This window comes from Montipora capricornis, chromosome 1 (genome assembly GCF_036669925.1).
Source record: "Montipora capricornis isolate CH-2021 chromosome 1, ASM3666992v2, whole genome shotgun sequence".
NCBI lineage: Eukaryota > Metazoa > Cnidaria > Anthozoa > Scleractinia > Acroporidae > Montipora > Montipora capricornis.
In genome coordinates, this window is record NC_090883.1 from 37,708,167 (window position 1) to 37,729,575 (window position 21,409).

General features: G+C 40.1%; 1 protein-coding gene across 7 annotated transcripts in view; it reads right to left on the minus strand.

Moving 5' to 3' along the window:
• LOC138041679 (uncharacterized) overlaps nt 1-21,375 on the minus strand; it is a 22,614-nt gene extending 1,239 nt beyond the window's left edge. Inside the window, exons 1-15 of one of the 7 annotated variants that reach the window (XM_068887435.1) lie at nt 18,570-18,694; nt 18,241-18,469; nt 16,845-16,961; nt 15,545-15,882; nt 12,924-13,243; nt 10,232-10,419; nt 7,631-7,771; nt 5,376-5,476; nt 4,653-4,699; nt 4,013-4,114; nt 3,815-3,910; nt 2,956-3,051; nt 2,730-2,840; nt 1,766-1,790; nt 1,537-1,637 (exon numbers count right to left, since the gene is read on the minus strand). In XM_068887435.1, coding sequence (XP_068743536.1) covers nt 1,537-1,637; nt 1,766-1,790; nt 2,730-2,840; nt 2,956-3,051; nt 3,815-3,910; nt 4,013-4,114; nt 4,653-4,699; nt 5,376-5,476; nt 7,631-7,771; nt 10,232-10,419; nt 12,924-13,243; nt 15,545-15,882; nt 16,845-16,877 — 1,699 coding nt within the window. In that variant the 5' untranslated portion in view covers nt 16,878-16,961; nt 18,241-18,469; nt 18,570-18,694. Of the gene's footprint in view, nt 1-1,536; nt 1,638-1,765; nt 1,791-2,729; nt 2,841-2,955; nt 3,052-3,814; nt 3,911-4,012; nt 4,115-4,652; nt 4,700-5,375; nt 5,477-7,630; nt 7,772-10,231; nt 10,420-12,923; nt 13,244-15,544; nt 15,883-16,844; nt 16,962-17,892; nt 18,045-18,180; nt 18,470-18,569; nt 18,695-21,246 lie in introns of those variants that run through there. The other 6 variants (XM_068887438.1, XM_068887429.1, XM_068887444.1 and 3 more) reach the window with 6 other exon arrangements.
• Nucleotides 21,376-21,409: the final 34 nt, after the last annotated feature.

Sequence of the window (21,409 nt, forward strand, 5' to 3'; positions counted from 1 at the left end):
CATTTGAATAACAATAGAGAAACGTACGACTTCTGGTGGACGAACAAAAGACGCTAATGAGATATCTTTTGTTTTCGTCCACCAACATGGCGGCGATGACGTCACGTGAAAATCTCCTATAATGAGTCCACTCGCGATTGTTGCTTTATCAAAATGCCCAAAAATTATTGTTAACAATCTTCCCTACTTATTTTTTTTGTAAAAAAAGAAAAGAAAACTAATGCGTACAGTTACTGATATTTGTAGATCACGGTATAATATCTCCGTCATATACCATGATGGCGAAGCCAATAAAAACTCTAGAATCATTGCATTAAGGCTGGTTTACACTTACGACGAAATTATAAGCATAAATGCAAGCACAATGTTGTTTTCACGTCCGATAAGCATAAGCACAAGGTGACATGCGCAAGCGCAGAGCACAAATATTTTGGCGCCAAAATTATAAATCCAAAATGGCAGACGCCGAGGAGATGTTGTTGCTTGTTCCTCTATTGCGAAGAAGAAGGCGAAGGGAAGGAGCAACAGAAGAGAAGCCAAAAAGGGTTTGGGTGAAGGAAATCTTTCGTAGGCGGAAAGAGCAAAGCGAGTTTCAAAACCTGGTGAGGGAGCGCAGGCTGGGCGATCGAGAGTTCTATTTCAGGTATGAAATAAAAATGACTTGCAATAACGTTAAACAAAATCTAGTTTAAAAAATTTTACAAAGTAGTTATAGCTTATAAATTAAAAAACGTGCTTCTCTGTTTTCTTGTGCTCATCCTTGTGCTTGTCCTGGTTTACACAGGTGACGAATCGACACAAGCATATGCGCAAAAGCACAAGGAAAAGGAACAATTTCCTTATCTTGTGCTTGCGCTTAGGCTTGCGTCGCCCCGGTTTACACGTTGATTTCTTGTCCTTATGTTTGCGTCGAACGTGTAAACCAGCCCTTATCCAATGATCATCTAGTTTTAAAGGGAACCTCCACTAAAACAGGAATATATCTTTAAAATAGTTAACATAATGTTCACAATCAAAATTGTTCGAAAGTTTTCCAATGGGAGCGTTTGTATCCGAAATAAATAAATGTTAAAAACGCTTCTTTTGGTTTTCAAATTTCCCGGGCGCCGCCATCTTGAATAATTGTGACGTGTCATGGTTGCCCTAAATTTATTCAAGATGGCGGCGCCCAGGAAATTTGAAAACCAAAACAAGCGTTTTTGAAATTCATTTATTTCGGATACAAACGATTCCATTAGAAAACGTTTGAACAATTTTGATTGTAAACATTATGTTAAATATTTTGAAGTTGTATTCTTGTTTTAGTGGAGGTTTCCTTTAAATTATATTCGATATTTTATCCATTGACAAAGGATATCGGCATGGTTTCCTGCGTACAGCAAGCAGATATTGGCAAACATTTTCCGAACCTCGCTTGGTTTTTTTTTTTTGTGAGAGGACAACAAGATAAAAGTACAAGCTTCTTTATATTTGTTTCATGGCGCTTAAGTTATTAACAGCATCGCACACATATAAAAAAGCAAACAAACAAATTACCTTCTATTCTGGCAATTTCATCCAGCGTTTTTTGAACATCTACTTGTGGTACAGATTTTAAGTCTTGAGTTTGAGGCGACAATTTTGCCTCTTGCTGTACTCTAAAATGCCAAACATAACAACTTCAGATAATTTGTGGGTATCATGAACCTTAACCAGGAGGAAAGGAAAGGAGCGTCTGTTGTTGCTCTTTAATTTTGCAAAAAAAAAAGAAACCCAGTTCATTTACCTGTTTATAACAGTTCCGTTGCTATCTGAAAGCAAACACATGAGATTGAATTGAAGAAGACTTTCTTGCCATGAAGTATGATGTATCGGGATAAACAACCCAACATAAAGGCGTTTGATAGCCGCCTGTAGTTTTCCACGTTTGTTGGAGAAAGATTTACACACAAACCGTGGCCCCGGAAAGACCGCGCACCACAGGTAACCCACTCCAAATTAAAAATTTCTGTTTGCAGCCTATGCTCGAACCCAGACTCTCTGAGTTCAAGGTTCGCTTGCAAGCCACTTTCTAAACCAAACGAACCCACACACTATTTGCAAAGAGTAGGGCATGGAGATCCCGGTGCTATGCTTTGTCCTCTGTGGTGTATCACGGTTGGTCCTTGCATTCAGAACCTGAGCCCGCAGTAAGCGTGGCAGTCAAAACTGTGTTATCCTGTCAATCATTTTTCCTTTCGTCGGAAACGGTGCATTTTTGTGCGCAATAGACATTGTTGTCGATCTACCCTGTCGAAAGGACGCCACCAAAGTCTTTTTTCGCGAAGTTAGCACAAATAAATACATTATCAATGCAGTTTTGACGTCGTCTTACACTTGAAAATATCACACTCAATTCGTCTTAAAAAAAGCACAAATAACTGCCTAAGCACAACAGCTAACGTTCGAATCGCCACTCGCCGTAACCCAGTTTTGGCGCCAACGTTTATTGACAAAAAAGTTACCACAAAACCTTTTAAATGGTTTCCTGGCCCTTTAATTGCGAACAATCAACGCAACTGACGTTGGACAGCACAGTTTTTCCCGCTCGTTGAATTCTGAATTCAGGAGCTCTAGCCGTATGCACGGTGAAGGGTAAATGATATTAGCTACACCAAGCTACTCTAAAATCCGAGAGTAAGTAAAGATATGATGATAATCATGATGAGCTAAAGAACGCCTGACCTACCAGGCAAGAACCAAATACTAACCTTTGGAAGGGTAGAGTGAGGGTCCTAATGATAACAAAAGTCTCTCGAGTTGTTGAAGCTCCTTTTCTGCGACGTCACATGTGGCGGAAGTCGTGCTTTCATCGTCACTTTCTAAGATAAAACATAATTATACCTAATAACGTAAAGTTGTAAAATAAAAAGCACGAAAAAAAGGAGAGGGAAACTTCTTCTTAATCTTTTGGCAGAACAGCCTCTGATTACTCACCATCGCTATCAAACGAACATTCATTGCACGACTGGTGGGGAGAATCTGGGTTCGAACTTGGTACCTGGTCTGCTTCTGCGCTTGGTTGGGACCCCGCTGAAAATAGTAAGACGAGAACAACTTAAATCACAAATCAAGTGAAGCTATGATCCTCGCAGTTAAGAACGCAATTTTAGCAATTGCATAGAGAAGCCTGAAAAACTCAGGACTTCTGCGGGGTTTGAACCCGTGAACTCACGATGCCGGTGCGACGCTCTAACCATCAGAGCTATGAAGCACTGATGTTGGAGCTGGTTATTTGAGGGTTCAAATGTTCGCGTGATGAATGAATTAACGAAGGAAATGATATATGAAATGAATATATATATATATAAAATATATATCAAAATAAATTACAAACGAGGCAAAAATCTCCCAAAAAATCCCGCGACTTTTGCACAATTACAACCGTTTTCTCCCAAAAAATCCCGCGACTTTTGCACAATTACAACCGTTTTTAAACCGTTTCCTCGGTTGCTGCCGGTTGAAAACGAAGATCAACCAGAAGCGTTTCTTCCGCAGGAATCAAATACCCAACATAGCATTTTACAGTTGTGTGCTTAGTTACCAGGCGTTCGAATAAAAGCGAGGCTGGAGTTGACCTTGTTTTGATACAAACCTCACTGCTTTTCTTATGTAAATAGAAACTCGTTAGCATTACAACAACATGATTTACAACTGCAGCCTCGCTTTTATTCAAAGGCCTGGTAACTAAGCACACAACTGTAAAATGGTCTATTGATTCAACTAGAATAAGACGATTGATCCCAACGGAACATGGCCTTTGATTAAAACTCCTTTGAACTCTTTTAGCACTTACAATTATGTTCTTCGTTCCGCCTGGTAAAGATGTCGTCTGAATCTTCGCTACTGGTAGGAATCCGATCGGTCCATGTTTCTGGTACCTTTTGTTCGCCTATAAAAATTATATTACATTTCTGAGTGTGTTATAAATTCTCTCTAGCATGAGTTTAAATTCATTTGCATCACAACCGTGTATGTCTAAAGATATGAATACCTTCCTCGGAGAGTAACGAGGATTTCCTTCGAGTTCGGTTTAACCTGCATCCTGTGAGCTCGGTAGAAGGGCTGGGAAGATTGTCCGGAACAAATTGAGAGTCTAAAATAAAAATGCGAGTTTTTAAGCGTGATACTTTGATGAAAGGAGCTCACATACAACTATATGTATACCTGTACACCTAGTGAATGTAAATTCAAAGCATTTTGACCAATCACAAGAAGCGCAAACAGCGCGACGAACCAATCAAAGCACGGGAAAATGAGCATGTGTAAGTCGCTATCGGCTTTGGTTTTGCTCCTCATTGGTTGAAAAAATGGCGCGAGATTTTAAGCTAGTCACCAAGGGTACCAAGTTTACTCACCCCACTCAATCGACAACCCCGGCGGAAAAAAAGGCCCTGGGGACGAGGTTGCTCAATCTAATGCCACTCTATTGGTCGATTCATTCATAGTAGCGCTTCTTGCAATCCCTGTGCCCTAACCTATTAGCTGGTTATGGCCATTAAGTGTAGTTTCCCCTTAAACGCGCTCTAAACATGGAGAAATCTTCTTTGAAACAAATACCAGAATGGTACACGAAGTACACCCTTAAACTGAAAACTAAATTAACATCGCCGAAAAATCCTACAAGTGCTCACCACTTCTTTTGGAGTTTCTGAGATGGAGTTCAAATGGCATCAAATACCTAGAAAGAAAGGTGCAAAGAATCGGAGAGACTCAAACCCACATTCACTGCCAACGCCCAGCCTGCCGCCTCTGCTGACAACTTATTTTAGATTATCTCTTTCCTCTTAGGATTTGGTATAAGAATTACCAAATAACGGGCTCATCCTCGGTGTAAAAACCTGTGAAACTCACAGATGACGTAACACAAAGAAAAACAAAAAAGCAAAAAAACATCAAACAATCACCTAACCCTACCACGAGCTAACAAAACAAAGAAAAAGTTTCAGAGGTTTTTACACCGAGGTAAACCCGAAAAAAACCCGATTGAATCAGTTTTAGGTTTCCCTCCCATTAATTTCTTTCAGATGTTAATCCCTTTGGTGTACTAACCTACTTGTTTCATCGATTCATCAAGACTCTGATCAACATCAACGATAAGTTAATCAACTTGGTATGCACGTTAAATCATTTCCTAGCTCTTGGAGCCCCGTCAAGCGCTAGATTTTGGTCAGTTGAGCCGACCCGCCATATTGAATTTATCTTCAACTTGGATTTTTCTTCGTTTCAAGCCGTAACTCGTTCTGATTTCGCCGGATCTATTTGACCTTAGTTGAATACTAAACCGTGTGTTGATATTTTATTTGAATATGCAAAATACTGGGAGCGCAAGACACCATTGAAGACACTACAGGTACCTTTGATAAAACACTCTGGCCGAGCTGCTCGTCCCACCGTACACTACGCCTGAGTCCAGGAGCTCGTTATACACTTTGTTCCACAGTTTGTTCTGGCACACCTGAAGGTTGAGAGGAAAAAAGACATTCATCGAATCAGCCGATCATAAATGTCGTCAGAGTCAATTAAACTGATAAATCCGAACTCGAAATGCTGCAAACACGCGCAGCTGGTGTTACAGTCACGCTATACAACAAGTTGCAAAATTAGTGGAGACACTTCACCTTCTTAGGGCGTTATTAATTTACCTATTATCTCTCACACTGCAACCCCCCTTCCCCCCCCCCCCCCCTCTTATCAATGTTGTTAGCAAGACAAAAAAAATGCCGAAAACTTAAACAGTCAACATTGAAAGGGGGAGAGGGGGGGGGAAGTCGAAAAGGTTGAAATTCTAGATAAGGCGGGTATTAGAAGCTAGAAAAGGTGTTTTTTTAACGGGAGCGTCTCAACAATTTTGCAACTTGTTGTCGCATGTTTGCGAATATTCATGCACGGCGGTTTGAAGACCAGAGGCTTGTGATGCAGCACATTAACCCTTTGACTCCAGGAGTGATCAGTATGTAAATTCTCCTCACAGTTTCAATGAAATTTCAGTCGGAAAGGTATTGAGAATGAAGATCTTGATATAACAAAATTCTTACGACTATCCAATAAAGAAATCTGTGGTACCAGTTAGGAGAATGAACGTTTCCATCTTGGGAATAAACTGGTTAAAAAGGAAAGAGGAATGAGGGCGAACGTTTTAAAAGAAAACTGTGGTGCTGCGCCGGTGGCAAATGAAACACCAAATCTGAAATTTGGTTTCACCAAAGGAGTTGATACAGGGGTTTTCAATTGAGTGTCGTAAAACGGCAACTACCAAAGCAATTACTTCGACCAATCACAGCAGATGCAAACAGCGCAATGAACCAATCCAAATGCGAACCAATTCCGTGCAACTTGCTCAAAGCGCGGGAAAAATCGCGCGTGCAAGTCGTGATTGGTTTTGGTTTTCTCTCTCATTGGTTGATAAACTGTCGCGAGATTTTTAAACCAATCACTAAGCGTAGCACTTGCAATCGCGTAATTACTTTCGACAGTTATTTCAAAACTGCTAAAAAGGTAACTAAGGTCTTGTTCTATTGGGATCAACCGTTTCAACCGCAACCGGTTTCGGTTGAGGCGGTTGAGGTTTCCCAATAGAACACTTTTCCAACCGTTTTCGGTTGAAAAGCGGTAACTGCTGGGAATAGTTATTACCAGACTTCTCAGCGTTGACAAGTTGAGGCCTGAAAGCAACACGGCAGGAGCCCGTGGCCGACTGTAAATGGCCCGTGTAAACGACAGCGGTTGCTGCCAATGCTTTTTCAACCGTTTCAACCTAGCTTGATGCCGGTTGAAAAAGTTGATCAACCAAACCAACCGAAAACGATTTTTTCCCAATAGAACACGAAAAAACCTAACCAACTCACCCAACTAAAAACGGTTGATCCCAATAGAACACGACCTAAATTAACCAAAGTAAGAAAAACGTTTCGAGCGTTTGCCCTTCATCAGAGTCAATACTTTTAAGAAGATGTTAAAGAAAAGAGAACGTTGAAAAACTAAGCTGGATGAATGGAAACCAGAGCCAAAGGTTTACTAAGCTAATCCTGGATTAGCGGAAACTGCAATTGCAGTTTACGTACCGATCAAAGATCCGCGCCCCTCAGGTTTTAACGTAAACCACTTTCCTTCAGCCTTAACATTTTCATCGGGAAAAAGTAAAACCCTAATGCCAGTTTCGGTTAAATCCGTCGTTTCGCGAAAGTAGCTTTCGAACAACAGTGTGGTAGGGATGACGGCCTCGTCGGCTAAAATCAGGCGATATTCCGCAAGATTGTTTTATCATTCAACACATTGATGACAAAGCACAATTTTCTACGTCTATTGGAAAAAAAAAGCTGGAAAACCTACCATTTTTCTCCGCGACACACAAAATTACGTATATCGCAGGATATCTGTTGAGTACGCATGACAAATACATTTGTATTGAGCGCGCGATGACCATATTTGGACTTTGTCACAATTTGTGGAATAACTAACAGTTAGACCCGTAGCCCGCAAGGGCTACGGGTCAATAGCCCATGAGGCGAAGCCGAATTAGTCGGACAGACACCCAACTAGTCGGACAGAAAAGGCAATAACAAAGTTAAAAGGACGAAAGTTAGCAATAATAAAATAAACATTAGCATACGTTTTCAAAACCTCCATGCTGCACGACTAAGTTGTAGAATCTCCTGAAACAAATGCGTTTACCACGCCACACTGGCTCTTTCGGCACAGTTAAGCCCCGCTCCAGTGAAAACGCCTCCAGTCTTTCTAAGAATTCTTTCTCCTGAAAAGGACACCAGACAATAAGGGGATGATTATTAAAGTACTTTAAAATAGCCAAAGTAAACCAGTTGTTGCTTGTGCGGGACAACTATCAGGCAGTTATCGTATACGTTATAAACAATCATGACGCTAAGAAAATACACCCAGTCGGCATTTTACGCGGCCTAAGAAAACGCTCGGGCCTAAGTTGGCTAAACACAGTGTTTCCGTGGTGAACGTTTCGCATGCCAGGACAGTATTGTTTCCCAGATTTTTAAACTAATCATCTCTATTGGAGGAAAGATATTTAGTAATATAAAGGTGGTAGTGAACAGACAAGTTAAAATGAAAAACAGCTTACTTCCGGTTGCCGTCCGTGGCTCAAAAACGTTGCATGCTTAACTCTTTTTCTACACAGTGAAATTAGCCAAAAAATGACCATTGTTCTATTTTTAATTATTTCCTTTTAATTAAACGCCGGCGCGGATTTTGAAAACCAAAACAAATATGGCGGAAAGGTTTTTTTTTTCTCCTTCTCGCGATGGTCTTGGAAATGCAGTGTAAATTCGCTTCCATTCCGTAAACGCCAGAAAATCTTTCAGAGCAACCCAGCAAAATGCTGCGCATGCGTATTCGTTCAAAAAATTGAGACCAACAGCTGTTGGCTGTTTTATTAAATTTCTCGCAAACCCGTCATTAGATTTTGGAATTAAAATAGTTCCAACGACAAATGAGTCGTGTATTAAAAAATTTTGAAAAACTAAAAATCTTCTATCAGCGAATTCTGGCAAATCCTCCTGTCGAAATTCTATGATAAAAGGTGTTACCTTCTTTAGTTCTATTATTTTACGTAAGCTGATGATGATATGCTACAAAAAAACTAATGAGTGAATTTTGCATAAATGAGGAATAAGTATCCCTTAAGCCTTGTTTTCATCTGGATGCGTTACCATGGTAACAGCCTGCAGAGCACATTAACAGTCAAAAATAGAAACCTTCGTTGGTAGCACTTATCAGTGACCGAGTTTGAGCCTCCAGGCAAAAACTGCATAAATATGGCAGATATGAAAGTACAAGTGCTTAAAAACTGTGTTCATCTTAAGTCGGGTTATGACGAGAGATTTTTAACACCTCCACAAAGCGTTAGAATACCAATTAATTTAAACGGAATATAGAATTGTCTACACTCAAATGAAAATCGCTCCAGCGAGTCCGGTCAATTCTTTCCTTTACGGTTTGTACAATATGCTTGTAAGACTTTTCTTTGCTCTCGTCGAGAAAGCACACTGAGGAAATTCTTTCTTTCTGTTTAAAAAATAACGAGCGCGGTTTCGAGGGACAGGAGTATCCATTTTCCTTCCGTAAGAGGCGGCTACATGCATTTGACCACGATTCCTAGCTTTATTTCCTGTTTGTTGCGATTGGTTAACCTAATACATGTTTTACTTCAAGTGACAAGTCACGAGATGAGGCTTTTGGAGGCCGATGTTGTCTGAGAGTTTAATTTCAAAGTCAATTCAAAGGTCAAACGTTATACGGATGATTAAGGAAAGAACGAAAATTTCAGGGATGTCCAGAAATGCCCCCCATTAGATGCTCGCGGAATTATTATTGTTGGATAGAGCGAGTTTCAATCGAGTGTCGCAAAACCAAAACCAAAGTAATTACTTCGGCCAATCAAAAAGGACGCAGACAATCCAGTAAACCAATGAAAACTCGAAGTAATTACACGCAGCCGACACAAAGCGCGGGAAAACGTGCACGCGTCAGCCATTTCACTGAGTAAAGTAATGCAAACCAAAGCAATTCGCTAATTACTTTCGACACTCAATTGAAAATCGCCCTATATAGGTTTAGACTTTTCGTGTTGGATGTCAAAATTGTGCGTGCATCTAATCAGGTGATTTCTACATAATAAAATTACATAACTGTCAAAATTTTCACGGGAGAAATTTTACACCAAGGAATGAACCTTTAGAAACAACCGGAGGGGGCGGGGAAGTAAACATAATCCGTGTAGGAGATTTTTCAAGGCAAAATTGTCTATGGGATTTTTTTAGGCGCAACCGCACGCTTGCAAGATTTCTTGAGGCAACGTTCCTTTTTGGGGGGGGGGGGGGGGAGTTGTCACTCCCCTCCGGTTATTTCTAATGATCCGTCCCTCAAACGCTATGCGACATTGGCATTTAACTCGCAACTTGTTCTCACATTGCGAATCAAGTTAATCGAGAGGAGTTATGTTGGGCAACATTTCTTGCAACTTGTTCCACTCTGGATGATCACAAGACATAAAATTGCCAGGCACGTTGCAAGAAAATTGCCCGGTGCATATCCTCGTTCCCAGGGTCTCTCTTCTCTGCCTCCATTGACGTTGAGAAAAAGACCTCAACGACAAAGGAGGCAGAGCAGAGAGACCCTGGGAACGAAGTTGCCCAGTGCATTGCAAGAAAAGACTTGCTTTGAATTTATCTCAAACACAAACCCTCCAATCAGTCACAGAGGTGACATTGCCACTGTAGTTAAGCCATTGCTTGTTTGTCATCAGTGGAATTGTCGGTGAGTTCAACGGACTGGTGGTGGATAACCTTCTCTCAGGAATTTTCGAATCTTGAAGTTCTTTAGCCTGAACTTCTTCATTACAAGCTACAGAATTCGCGGATCTGCCCTCCTCTGTTAGAAAGGGAAAAAAAAAAAGAATCTTTGTTGTCAGAAAAAAACCTTTCAAGCCAGTGATGTATACGTTTGTTATCAAATTGGATCGTGTCTGCCCAAGTGACCGAGCGTACAGACGAAGAGGTATATTACATATATACATATGCTGATGCGGATTAATCTCGTACCCAGATCTTCCACGGTCATACGGAAGGAAGATCTGGTAAACTTCGATTTCGAGCATGCTCAGTGCCAGCGAGGCCCGAAATACGGGCTTTTCTATCACTGCGCATGTTCGTACTCTCTGTTGTGATTTTGGGTGAGTTTGCGGAATAAACATGGATTTCGAGAGTATTCTTGAAGAGATTCTTTTGGGTAGAGGACAAGGTAACCTTAAACTTAAGCCGAAACAGAAAGAAGCGCTACAGGCGATTGTTTTTGAACGGTCGAGATTGTTTAATTGTCGGAGTAACTCAGAATCACTGAAACGAGCACTCAAGCTTAATCAATAAACGAGTGCTATTTTCTTCACACAATCTCGTGCAAAGTGTAGTTAGCCGAACAGTAAATTGAAAGCGAAAATGTTAAAGAGTGCTTAGACCTAATCACTGCAACGAGTGCTATTTTCTTGACACGATCTCGTGAAAAATGTTGTTAATCTAACCGTAAAATTCACAATTGATCACATACTTCAACTTGAATTTATTAGTTTCTGCGTACCGCGTAGTAAGCTACGCAGAACTTTATTCGAGTGGCAGGGTACGTGGGGCTTTTTCTCAACTGTAAAGCTTTTCCGGCGGCGGAAAAAAACAAAACTTTCCTCCGCACAACTGACATTTATTCAAAACAGCACATGAGCTTGCGAAAACCAAACCTTAATAGGCTACAAAAATTTGGTTTTATCAACAGAGTTGATAATGTAAATTGGCCACCGTACAGAGATTCTAAAAGCTGACGTTTCGAGCGTTAGCCCTTCGTCAGAGCGAATCGAGGGATTATGGGTTACGTGTAGTTTTTATAGTAGAGTAGGAGCTACGCTATTGGTGGTAACATGGCAACGTGAAAAATAGGAATATATTAGTTAAATGAAAAGCGTTCGTTAATACCGTGAGGATTAAGGGTGCCGATTTGAAAGATGAATTTTTGTTCCAGATTCTTAGGCAGATCTGCCTAACCACTCCAAAAAACACATGGCTATCTGCGGCCTTTCCCTACATCTAGGTACCACGGAAAGCCGCAAGAATCTGGAACAAAAATTAATCTTTCAAATCGGCACCCTTAATCCTCACGGTATTAACGAACGCTTTTCATTTAACTAATATATTCCTATTTTTCACGTTGCCATGTTACCACCAATAGCGTAGCTCCTACTCTACTATAAAAACTACACGTAACCCATAATCCCTCGATTCGCTCTGACGAAGGGCTAACGCTCGAAACGTCAGCTTTTAGAATCTCTGTACGGTGGCCAATTTACATTATCAACTCCGTTGATAAAACCAAATTTTTGTATACTACTTCCCCACCGACGCAGCACCACAGTTTCTTTAGAAACTACCCCTTAATAGGCTAGTTTCGAATTGTGCAGCAACAAAAGAACGTAGTCGAGGTTCAGGGGAATGATTAGCATTTTGTTTTGTTCAAAACAAAGGAAAATGCAAATTATTCCCCCGAACCTCGACTCTGTTCTTTTGTTGCTGTGCAATTCGAAACTAGCCTATCAAGTGCCCTGCGAAATAAGCCAATCGGAGCGTAGATTGCGTTGGCGCAACCTTTTTTTAGTAGCCAATGAAAAATGGTGTACTGTCGAACTTTACCAGATCTCACATTTCCAGTGACAGAGTGAGATCTGGGTACGAGTTTAGATGCGGATTACACTTAACACACTTTTTCACTTTATTTATTCCCCGAAATTCTCTCAAATACAACGTTTTGTTTTTAGAACTTTTTGATTGAATTTTTACTTTTTATTGGCTTTGAAAGACGGAAAAAGCCGGGTCATACTTGACACTGACGTCACTGTTTTCAAAGAACTTCAATTCAAAGCAGTCTGTGACGTCAACCCGGTGCTTTCATTGCTCGGTTATGGATCAAAGTTTGATGACTTTTTCCGTCTTTCAAAGCCGATAAGAAAGTGAAATTTCAATCAAACGATATGCTTGGGACAATTTCGGAGAATGAATAAAGTGGAAAAGTGTGTTGAGGTGATAGGCACTTTAACTGAAGCTGGTTATATTTCTTGTGTGACTACCTTCCGAAAGCGTGGATCATACCGTGAAAAAGAGAGTTCTCTTGCGTCCTTGGGTGTAATCGTCTGTGAGTGAAGAATACAAATAGTCACACAAACTGAAAGACCATTCCGGTTTTTTCAGCTCTTATTTCGCGGATGAAAATTACGCCGTATAAGGGGATGCTCCTCCTGGCTTACATCAGCGAAACTTTCTCGTTTCTCCAACAGATCATTTCTTTCATTGATATTTCTCTCTGAAGGAAACACGACAATGATTATAACATCCACTCACCATTTTTGCATTTAAAATGGCAAGATGCCAATCTCTCGTCAGTCGTCTTCTTTAACGAACTATGCGCTTCCTTGAGAGCAAAATCGTAAGATTTTTTCAGTTCAATCAACTGCCGTCCTTGAATCTTTTTGAACTTCGGAGCTTCTCTTTCAATTTCATCCATGGATTGGAAAGGGTGCACAAGGCGTGGCACTAGCCATGCACGAGAACGAGGCCGGCCAAAAAACTCCACGTGATAATGCGTGATTTCATTTTCCTTGTCCAGCGGTGCATCGTAGTACTCCCCGCAAGTTGGATCGCGCGTCAGCAGGCCTGGCCACCTTGTTACAGAAAAAATGAATAAGTCAAAGAACAACTAAATTGTAGTTTATCAACGGAGTTGATAATGTAAATTGACCACCGTACAGAGATTCTAAAAGCTGACGTTTCGAGCGAAGGGCTAAACCATATTTTTGTATACTACTTCCCTACCGACGCAGCACCACAGTTTCTTTAGAAACTACCCCCTTAAAAGAACAACTTAGCCGAGGATAGAAACAAAAATGAATTTCACGATGGATTGATAGACACGCTTGTGATCAGTGAACCATAAACTGCGGAGCAAAATCAGAGGTCATGAAAATTAAATTCAGTTCAACGGGTAACGGGGTTAGGCACACTTTTACATGAGGGATTTTATCCCGGGACGAAACTCGGCCCGGGTTGAGTTTCGTCTAGGTGTCTGGTCACTTGGCGCTAACTGTTTACATGCTCCTTGAATAAAATGTGTTCATCCCTGTCCTGAGTACCGGGATGAAATTTCATACCGGGGTGTAAAATCCACGTAAACACGATACACTTTTTCATCCCCGGCCGAGACCACGTTTTTCTGAGCCTTAATACAATTGACCAGCGGCGATTTAATATTCTACGCATATTCCATCTTCTCGTCAGTTTACCGCCAGGAGTTCAGACCAAAAATGGTAAGTAAACATTTCTTTTATGCGTCTTTCAGCACGACATTCATGTCTGTCAATAACCTGATCTTCTGTCTCTGAGAAATCGGCGCCATGTTTGACCAAAAGTACCGGTATAGCGGCCAGTAGGCCATTTCCAAGTTTGTCTGCCTCCTCTTCAAAGCGAGTCTAAGCGCGAAGTTTTTCTTATGAAAATTAGTTTTCATTCATATGTAAAGTAGAACTAATAACCATAACAAAAACTTCGCACTCAGACTCGCTTTGAAGAGGAGGCAGACATGAACTCGGAAATGGCCCTTTTTGATTTACAAGGGATGAAAGTTCTCATGTAAACAAGAACAGGAACCCATGACCCGGAGCCTACAACTCTCCTGCGTTCGCGTAACGGCGTTTTCACAGACCGATTTCTTTTTAGATTGAATTTCCCGCGAATGAGACTCCCAGAGGAGCCCGATGACCAATTACAAGAAATTAAGCTGACGTCATAGGGTCACCGAACCGGAACTGCCTTTGTTTTTTGACCTAATTCGCGGGTGGGGTGTGAAACACGTTCGAAGCATCAGCTCACAAATCTCTCTAACGGTGGTTAATTTACCTTTAGCAACTCGTTTAATAAAACCAAATTCTCTTAAATTTCGACCGTCTACCGGGCTAAAAGTGTCTTGAAACCATTACATGACCAATAAGGACTTACGGCAACCGGAAATAAACATTACAAGTGGACAAAAAAGTAGTTTAAGCTGGAAGAGGATTCTCTTGTAACTTCGCTTGCTCTGGATAGATAACTGTTAACAAATCAGTATCAAGTAATCATGCCCCCTTCTTGATTACCAAAAGTGACATCGCGCGATTTAGGAAAAAAAGGTCCTCCCTTTCAGCCAATCAGCATTCAGTAATTTTGCCCATTATGTGATAAATGGGAAAACAGCTCACTTGCGGTTGCCGTACACGTCTTAAAACACGTCGCGCGCTTAAGCTCCCTTTCTGTTCCGGAGCGGAAGCAATAAGAATTTTTTTCAACAACCTTGTTTGGCCAGAACTTTCGAATGAGCTACATGTTATTTGTTTCAAGAGGTCAGCCTACATGGCAATTCTTCCCCCAAGGCAAAACTCATCCTATAATCGGAAAATGAATCAATAATAGGATTACACCCATCCTCCCTGGGTGGTTGATAGTGATCCTCTGTCTACCGGTTTTTTTTTTAAAGTTTACACCTGAAATGGCTCTTTAACCATACGAACTGTTCACTTGGAACAGTATAAATGTACATTTCTATATCGAAGTAGCAATTACGATTGGCTCGCAACTCAGTACTGCTCCTTCAAAAGCTGTCGCTAGCTTTGCCCTTGCTCTAAATCCTTAGCTGTACATATCATATCCTCTCGCAAACTAATACAAACCAATTGGTGACCATCTATCGACAAGACACTCAAACGAAATAGTAAAAATTCAATTATCACCTGACTCCCAGGCCAACTTTCGATCAAATTGCCGAAAGTTCCGTCAGCGACTAAAGTCAGTCACCCGGAGAATCAAATGCCATCATGGTGTGTCATTCCTGTAGCTTCAAACCGTTTACAATTAAACTTCATCAGAGCATTACTGACAAGTCAAGCCGAATTAAAACCAAGTAAAATAAGACAAAATATCACGACACAACTTACGGTGGATATCCAGACATCTTAGCCATGACGACTTCTCCCTCGGGCAGAAGACTGTAAATAAATTTCATATGTTTTGGTTTCTTAGCTTTTTGCTCCACAGCAGAGCACGTGTTATATCGAGTGTCTCGGTTCAGCCAGCAGTACCATGAGCTGTCCTCCAATCCTTTGGCTTCTTCCGCAGATATTTGGCGCCATTTGTGACAGTGTTCACTCTCACATTGTACCCATATGCAGACAGGTTCCTCCTCTGACGCAATAGACAAGCGACTCGATTTACGGGAAGATTTTAATAATCCATACTTTCGTTTCGGCATGATGCTTGGACATGGACTGGTGAACTGTAACAAGACAATGTTACAAAAAAGTATTTACTAGGGATGCCATGGATTGACCACGTGATTGATCCGTAAAATTTATTGTCAATATGGTCGCTCAGGGTAATTAGCCACGTGCTAAGGTTTGCCACTAAAGTTGGGCCCTGTCGGATTGATTATACTTTAATAGTTTGATGACCGCCTACACATGACTTTTTAAACTTACGCTCTTTATTATATTCTACTATACGAATATTACCAAATGGCATCCATTTTGTAATGAGAGAAAATAGATTTTTATTTTTATTTTTTCATACATTGTATACTGATTTTTGTGACTACAAGCGAGATACTCTTTAAGGCCCGGAACTGCCTTATTGGTTCGGGGGATACGTTTCCAGTTTTTTTTCCGCGCAGGGGTTTTTTGGTATTTCGTATTCGTCGGTGTCACATTTTTGCGCAGTACATCATTTGTTGTCTTATACTTCTACTTCTCTTTTATTACTCTTCAACACTTTCGTATCCAGAAGAGACACAAATTAAATTAAAAATCAGATTAAAAAATACATCATTCAGTATAAATAGTTAAAATACTAATATACACAAATACATAAATTAAATTAAATATCAGATATAAATACATATATAATTAACATACTAAAACTAATATAAACAAAAAAGTAAAATGGATTTAAAAACCTTTAAAATGATAAAACTAAGTTTGAGTTTGGTCAAGATATTAATTCAAGACGCTTTAAATTTTCACAGAAAGCAGGATAACCTAGTGATCTAACTACTACTGGTAAACAATTTCAGGCTCTCGTTGTTCTTAAGCTAAAGAGATGCAAATAAAAATCACACCGAGCCCTAGGTTGAATAAATAAATTAACTGAAAAACCTCTAGTAGATCGTATTCAATGTTAAAAATATTTAGGAATAAGCAATGCAATGTTGTATGTCTGTAAACAATGTCTTTTTCGTCTTACTTCCAAAGGATCTAGTGACAATGATTTCTGCATCTGAGTGACACTGACTTGAATACCGCTCACAGTCCCCCTTTATTTGTTGTTGAGATCTCGATCGCAAGTTGTTGATGGCTGCCACTAGTGCGAGGAAAAAAAAATTGATAACCCTAAGGGATGGTATATTCGTCTGATTTGTAGTGAAGCTGGAATAGGAAAACTGTAATCATCCTGGATGAACCTACAATAGTTTAATGACGCAGCTCCCATAGCTCAGTGGCCTGACAGCATTGAAACTCACGTTAATCGGAAGGTCGTACGTTCGACTCCTGCAAAGGAAATCTCCGATTTCTTCCGAGTACCCCCCGAGTACCCACTTTTCGGTCGTATTTCGATTGCTAGAATTTCTTCCACATCTTCAAATGGACGGTCAAACGGCAGGGGCACCCAACGTCAATTTTCGGAAAATATCTGTTCGGAAGTCGATTTGAGATCTAGAATTTTCTTGCTTGCCTGCTTCCTAGGATTTTCGAACATCTAAAAAATGAAATAATTGCCCATTTTTAACGGATTTTTACCCTAAAAAGGTCACCTAGAATTTTCGGGAGCCCTTTTTCTGGCTGAAATTTTCGAAAAGTTATGTTTTGATCCCTATAATTTTCGGATCACTACGCGTTCAGCTAGGAAATCCGAACAGATAAAAACAATTTAGGGGGTAAAAATATGCCTATATCTACCGTTTAAACACCAAAATACGTTTAACAATGCTATGTTTAAGTGGTTTTGAACTATATTCTCGTTGGGTGCCCCTGAAACGGTTTCGAAGCACGAAACTTGAATTTCGGTATTTGCTTTTTCTTCCGTTAAGCGCTCCGGACTTTCAAGTCTCTAAAAAAAATACGTTTTGAGACGAATCGCTCTCTCGTAAATTTGCCCTCGACGAGAAGTAACGGCTAAGCTATCCAAACGTTTGCTCGGCTTTTCCTTAGGCGTAAGCATAATCCAGTTATCGGTAATTCACAGCGAATTGACGGAAGTGGCAGTGAAAAGAAAACTCAGTCTTGAAACCCACCTTTAAATAAAATAAGTGCCTGAGTATCCTAAGCCAATTTACTAGATATTGTTACTCCTTTTTTTCTGCACTAGCACTTCCGAAATTCGCGTTATAGATGGTTGCCAACTTTGCGGATTAAAAGACAAAACATGGCCTTGAACAAAATAAGACGAAAAAAACCTGTAAGCAAAAGAGTTCTTTGACTACGAAGTAAACGTAATGCGGAACTTTCATTTTCCTTGTTTTTTCCTTGAAGAATGAAAACATTGGAAAGTGAAAACAACTTCCGACGATATTCAAACTTACTGATTAGATTAAGCTCTATCATTGATAATATTCCCTCCCTGGTGCCATGCGGAGACAAACCTCTTTAGCTGTAGCCGCAAATTCAAACAAATCACCATCAAACGAGCGTGCTTCATAGCCTTGCTCCGTCTACAGATGACGTAAGGTAACACATATCAGCAGTGCGTATATCGAGTTCTAATGCACGAGTACTCGAAATGCTGCAGTTGCTCTCGGATGAGATGCGCCTGGTACGTTTCTCTCGTGATCTTGAAAGCCTAGCTTGCATTAATAACTCGATTCACGTTAGCTGAAGCATAAACCAACAGTGAATTGTTTGATTATATTGGCGTCTAAATGAAAATCGTGAATATAGGGTTTTGTGTAGAATGAGAAGAGAAAGAGCTTACCAGGCTGCTAATCACTAAAAAACGTGCATCCCCTCATTTTTAAACCGAAGCTGAGCCGGCGGACATTGTTTCTTTTTTCCCGTCAAGCAATGGATAAGTGGGGCTTTTCACAAAAGAAAGTTCACTGCCGCATTTCAAAGACAGGAACTCGTAAAGCCGTTCTTCCGGTGAAAAGAACTCGCGACCCTTCTTCCCTTTCAGGAAAGTAGTTCATGAATCAAAAGGAAGCTGCTTCACAAAATAAGCCTCTTGTATTATTTGGCTTTCAAAATGTCAATTTTTTGGAAGATTGCACCAGTGAAGATAATGGAGACTCTTTTTTTTTTTTTAATGGAGACTCTACTCTTGATATCAAAAGAATTTATATATAAATTCTTGCCTAGATGGTTCCAACTGAAAAACGTTCGGCCGGCATTGTCAAATTATCCCGTTGTATCTCGTCGTAAATCGTCTGTACAATATTTCAGATTGCCCTTCCTTTTTCGAATTAGCGATGATGAAACGTGTTCGAAGTCAGTGTTTCAAGCACTAAATTTCGCGAATTTTGAAGCAATAACTCAAAACACAATATGATGTTGACAAGACAACGATTCGTATCTGAAAGTCTCTAAAATTGTAGCCGCAAATTTAGACAAACCGCAAACCACTGAGAGGAACCGATTTGTGGGGAATGATACCTCTTGTCTTCTTATGCCGGCGAAGTTGATAATGCGCAATGATACAAAGAAAGCAAAACTGATTCATAGCATCGAATTAAGCTATCAAGAAGTGTATGCTTCAAAGTATTGCTGTGTCTGTATATGACGTAAGTAAACATCCAGCTGTGCGTATATCGAGTCATAAAACCTGCGGGTTGATTAGAGAGCACTCAAGAAGTTAGAGTTGCTCTCTACTCTGCCTCGTTTTTTTCTCTCGTGCACGCGCAAGAAAGAATTGCAACTCGATTTACCCACGCTAAAGTATAAACCAACTGTGAATTAAATAATCCTATTCGTGACGTTTAAGCCAAAATAGAGATGCCTCCAAAAAGAGGTGTTGCCAAGACAGCGACCACAACTGTGGAATTAAATAAAATTGAATTCGTACAGCAACTACACACCATGATCAAGAGTTCGAATTACAAAAATTATAATTGAATATCGCAAATTGGAATTCATGTTCATTGTTGATTTCAATAACAGCTTTGGTTGCCAAGCTTTGTCTTGTATGACGCTGACGTATTAAACTGTTGGAATGGACAAGAAGACGATTTTTAATTTCTTCAACACGTGAACATCAAGGAGTTCGCAGAATCTCGTTAAATCACGTACGACAATTTTTTTCTCAGATAAGGCACAGAAAAACTAATGGTCATAGCTTTTAGGAACACATGGGACCTTCCTCTAAAAGCCAAGTCATTGCTGCAAGTTTTTTCGCTACGGTGGCCGTTCTTGTGTCAAGCATCTCAGTCCACTCCATTCCAAAAAGTCAAGAAAAAACGCGAGTGGGCGAAAACAGGAAACGTCCTCTCAGATTTAGTAACTACGTAACAAGTGGACACGAAAGGTCAAAGTTACCGGACACATCGCGTCATTTCACCTGCGCAGAATGATGTTGTCGGCTATCTACACGTGCTTCTTTAAACACGCAGGACATTAATTCGTTAAATTAACGCAATAGGGCTGGTTTTAGAGAACAATCTTTAGCATCACGGCGATCTTCACTGATCCGAGACGAAAACTCGCACGGAACCTATTACGTTTGCGTCGTCGCATCCGGTGTGACATATTGCTGCCGACACGAAAAGATTTTTCGCTGCAAATTTTTTTTACAGAAATTACATCTCATATTAACCTTATAAAAAAACAAATTAGGCCGTCCAGGGATTCGAGAATAAATAATGAATCATATATTTCAATTATTATTTTGTTTCAAATGAGTTGTGAACTTGACAAAAATCACAAAATTTGAATATCGATAATTATTACCTGTTACTAGTAGTTGTTATTTGAAATCGCACAACATTTCCCAACTTTTTTAAGCGCAATTCCTCTTTCGAACCCCGAAAGAAAACTCCAAGAGAAATACTCTGCTTAAGTTAACACTCTTTAAAAATAAAAAATAATAAAATACATGATGGTATTATAAATTGACGTTTTGAAATTGCCGCAGGGCTTTAACTAGAAACAGTTTTGCAATAGTCGCATTCACGTACAATCAATAAATGGTGTATTGAAGAAATGAAATACCATCAACAAATTAAAGAGAATACAGGTAGCGCGATAATCCTTAGGTTTGCACCTGTAAAGTTATAATTTTTTTGCTCTTGGTCTCCAGGAGTACATTCGAATAACCAAACATTAGCTTTTCGCTTTGTGTGCTTATTTTCGTTTGCCGGAAACAACCGGGTTCCTCTTTCGACATGAAAGTTAGGTTTGTAGTGTGGCAGAAATTCGACGAAAAAAAATTATTTCAAATAAAACAGCGCCAGAGAATAAAGAGCTCGAAGGTGTAAGATTCCTGTGACGGTCGTTCAGTAATTTTTAAACGATTCTAGCTCGTAAACAATGAAAGATCCTTGTCTCAACACGCGGTCCGTTGTTTGGTTAAAGGGGAAGCCTAAACATTACAGATCCGCTGCGTTTTTTCTTGGTTTTGTACAAATGGTTTTAATAAGAAGTCACTTAGGTGTACTTACCTTACATTGTGTACATTCCTTATAAGTGTTGTAGCTAAAGGTGTGAAAACTTTCGATGGGTTTCGCATTCAAAAGAGTGACAATCAGTAAAAACAATTTCCTCTTGATTTTCCCGCTGCAGTCAACCGCTGAGCAGTTTATAGTTGAAGACTCATTCAGACAA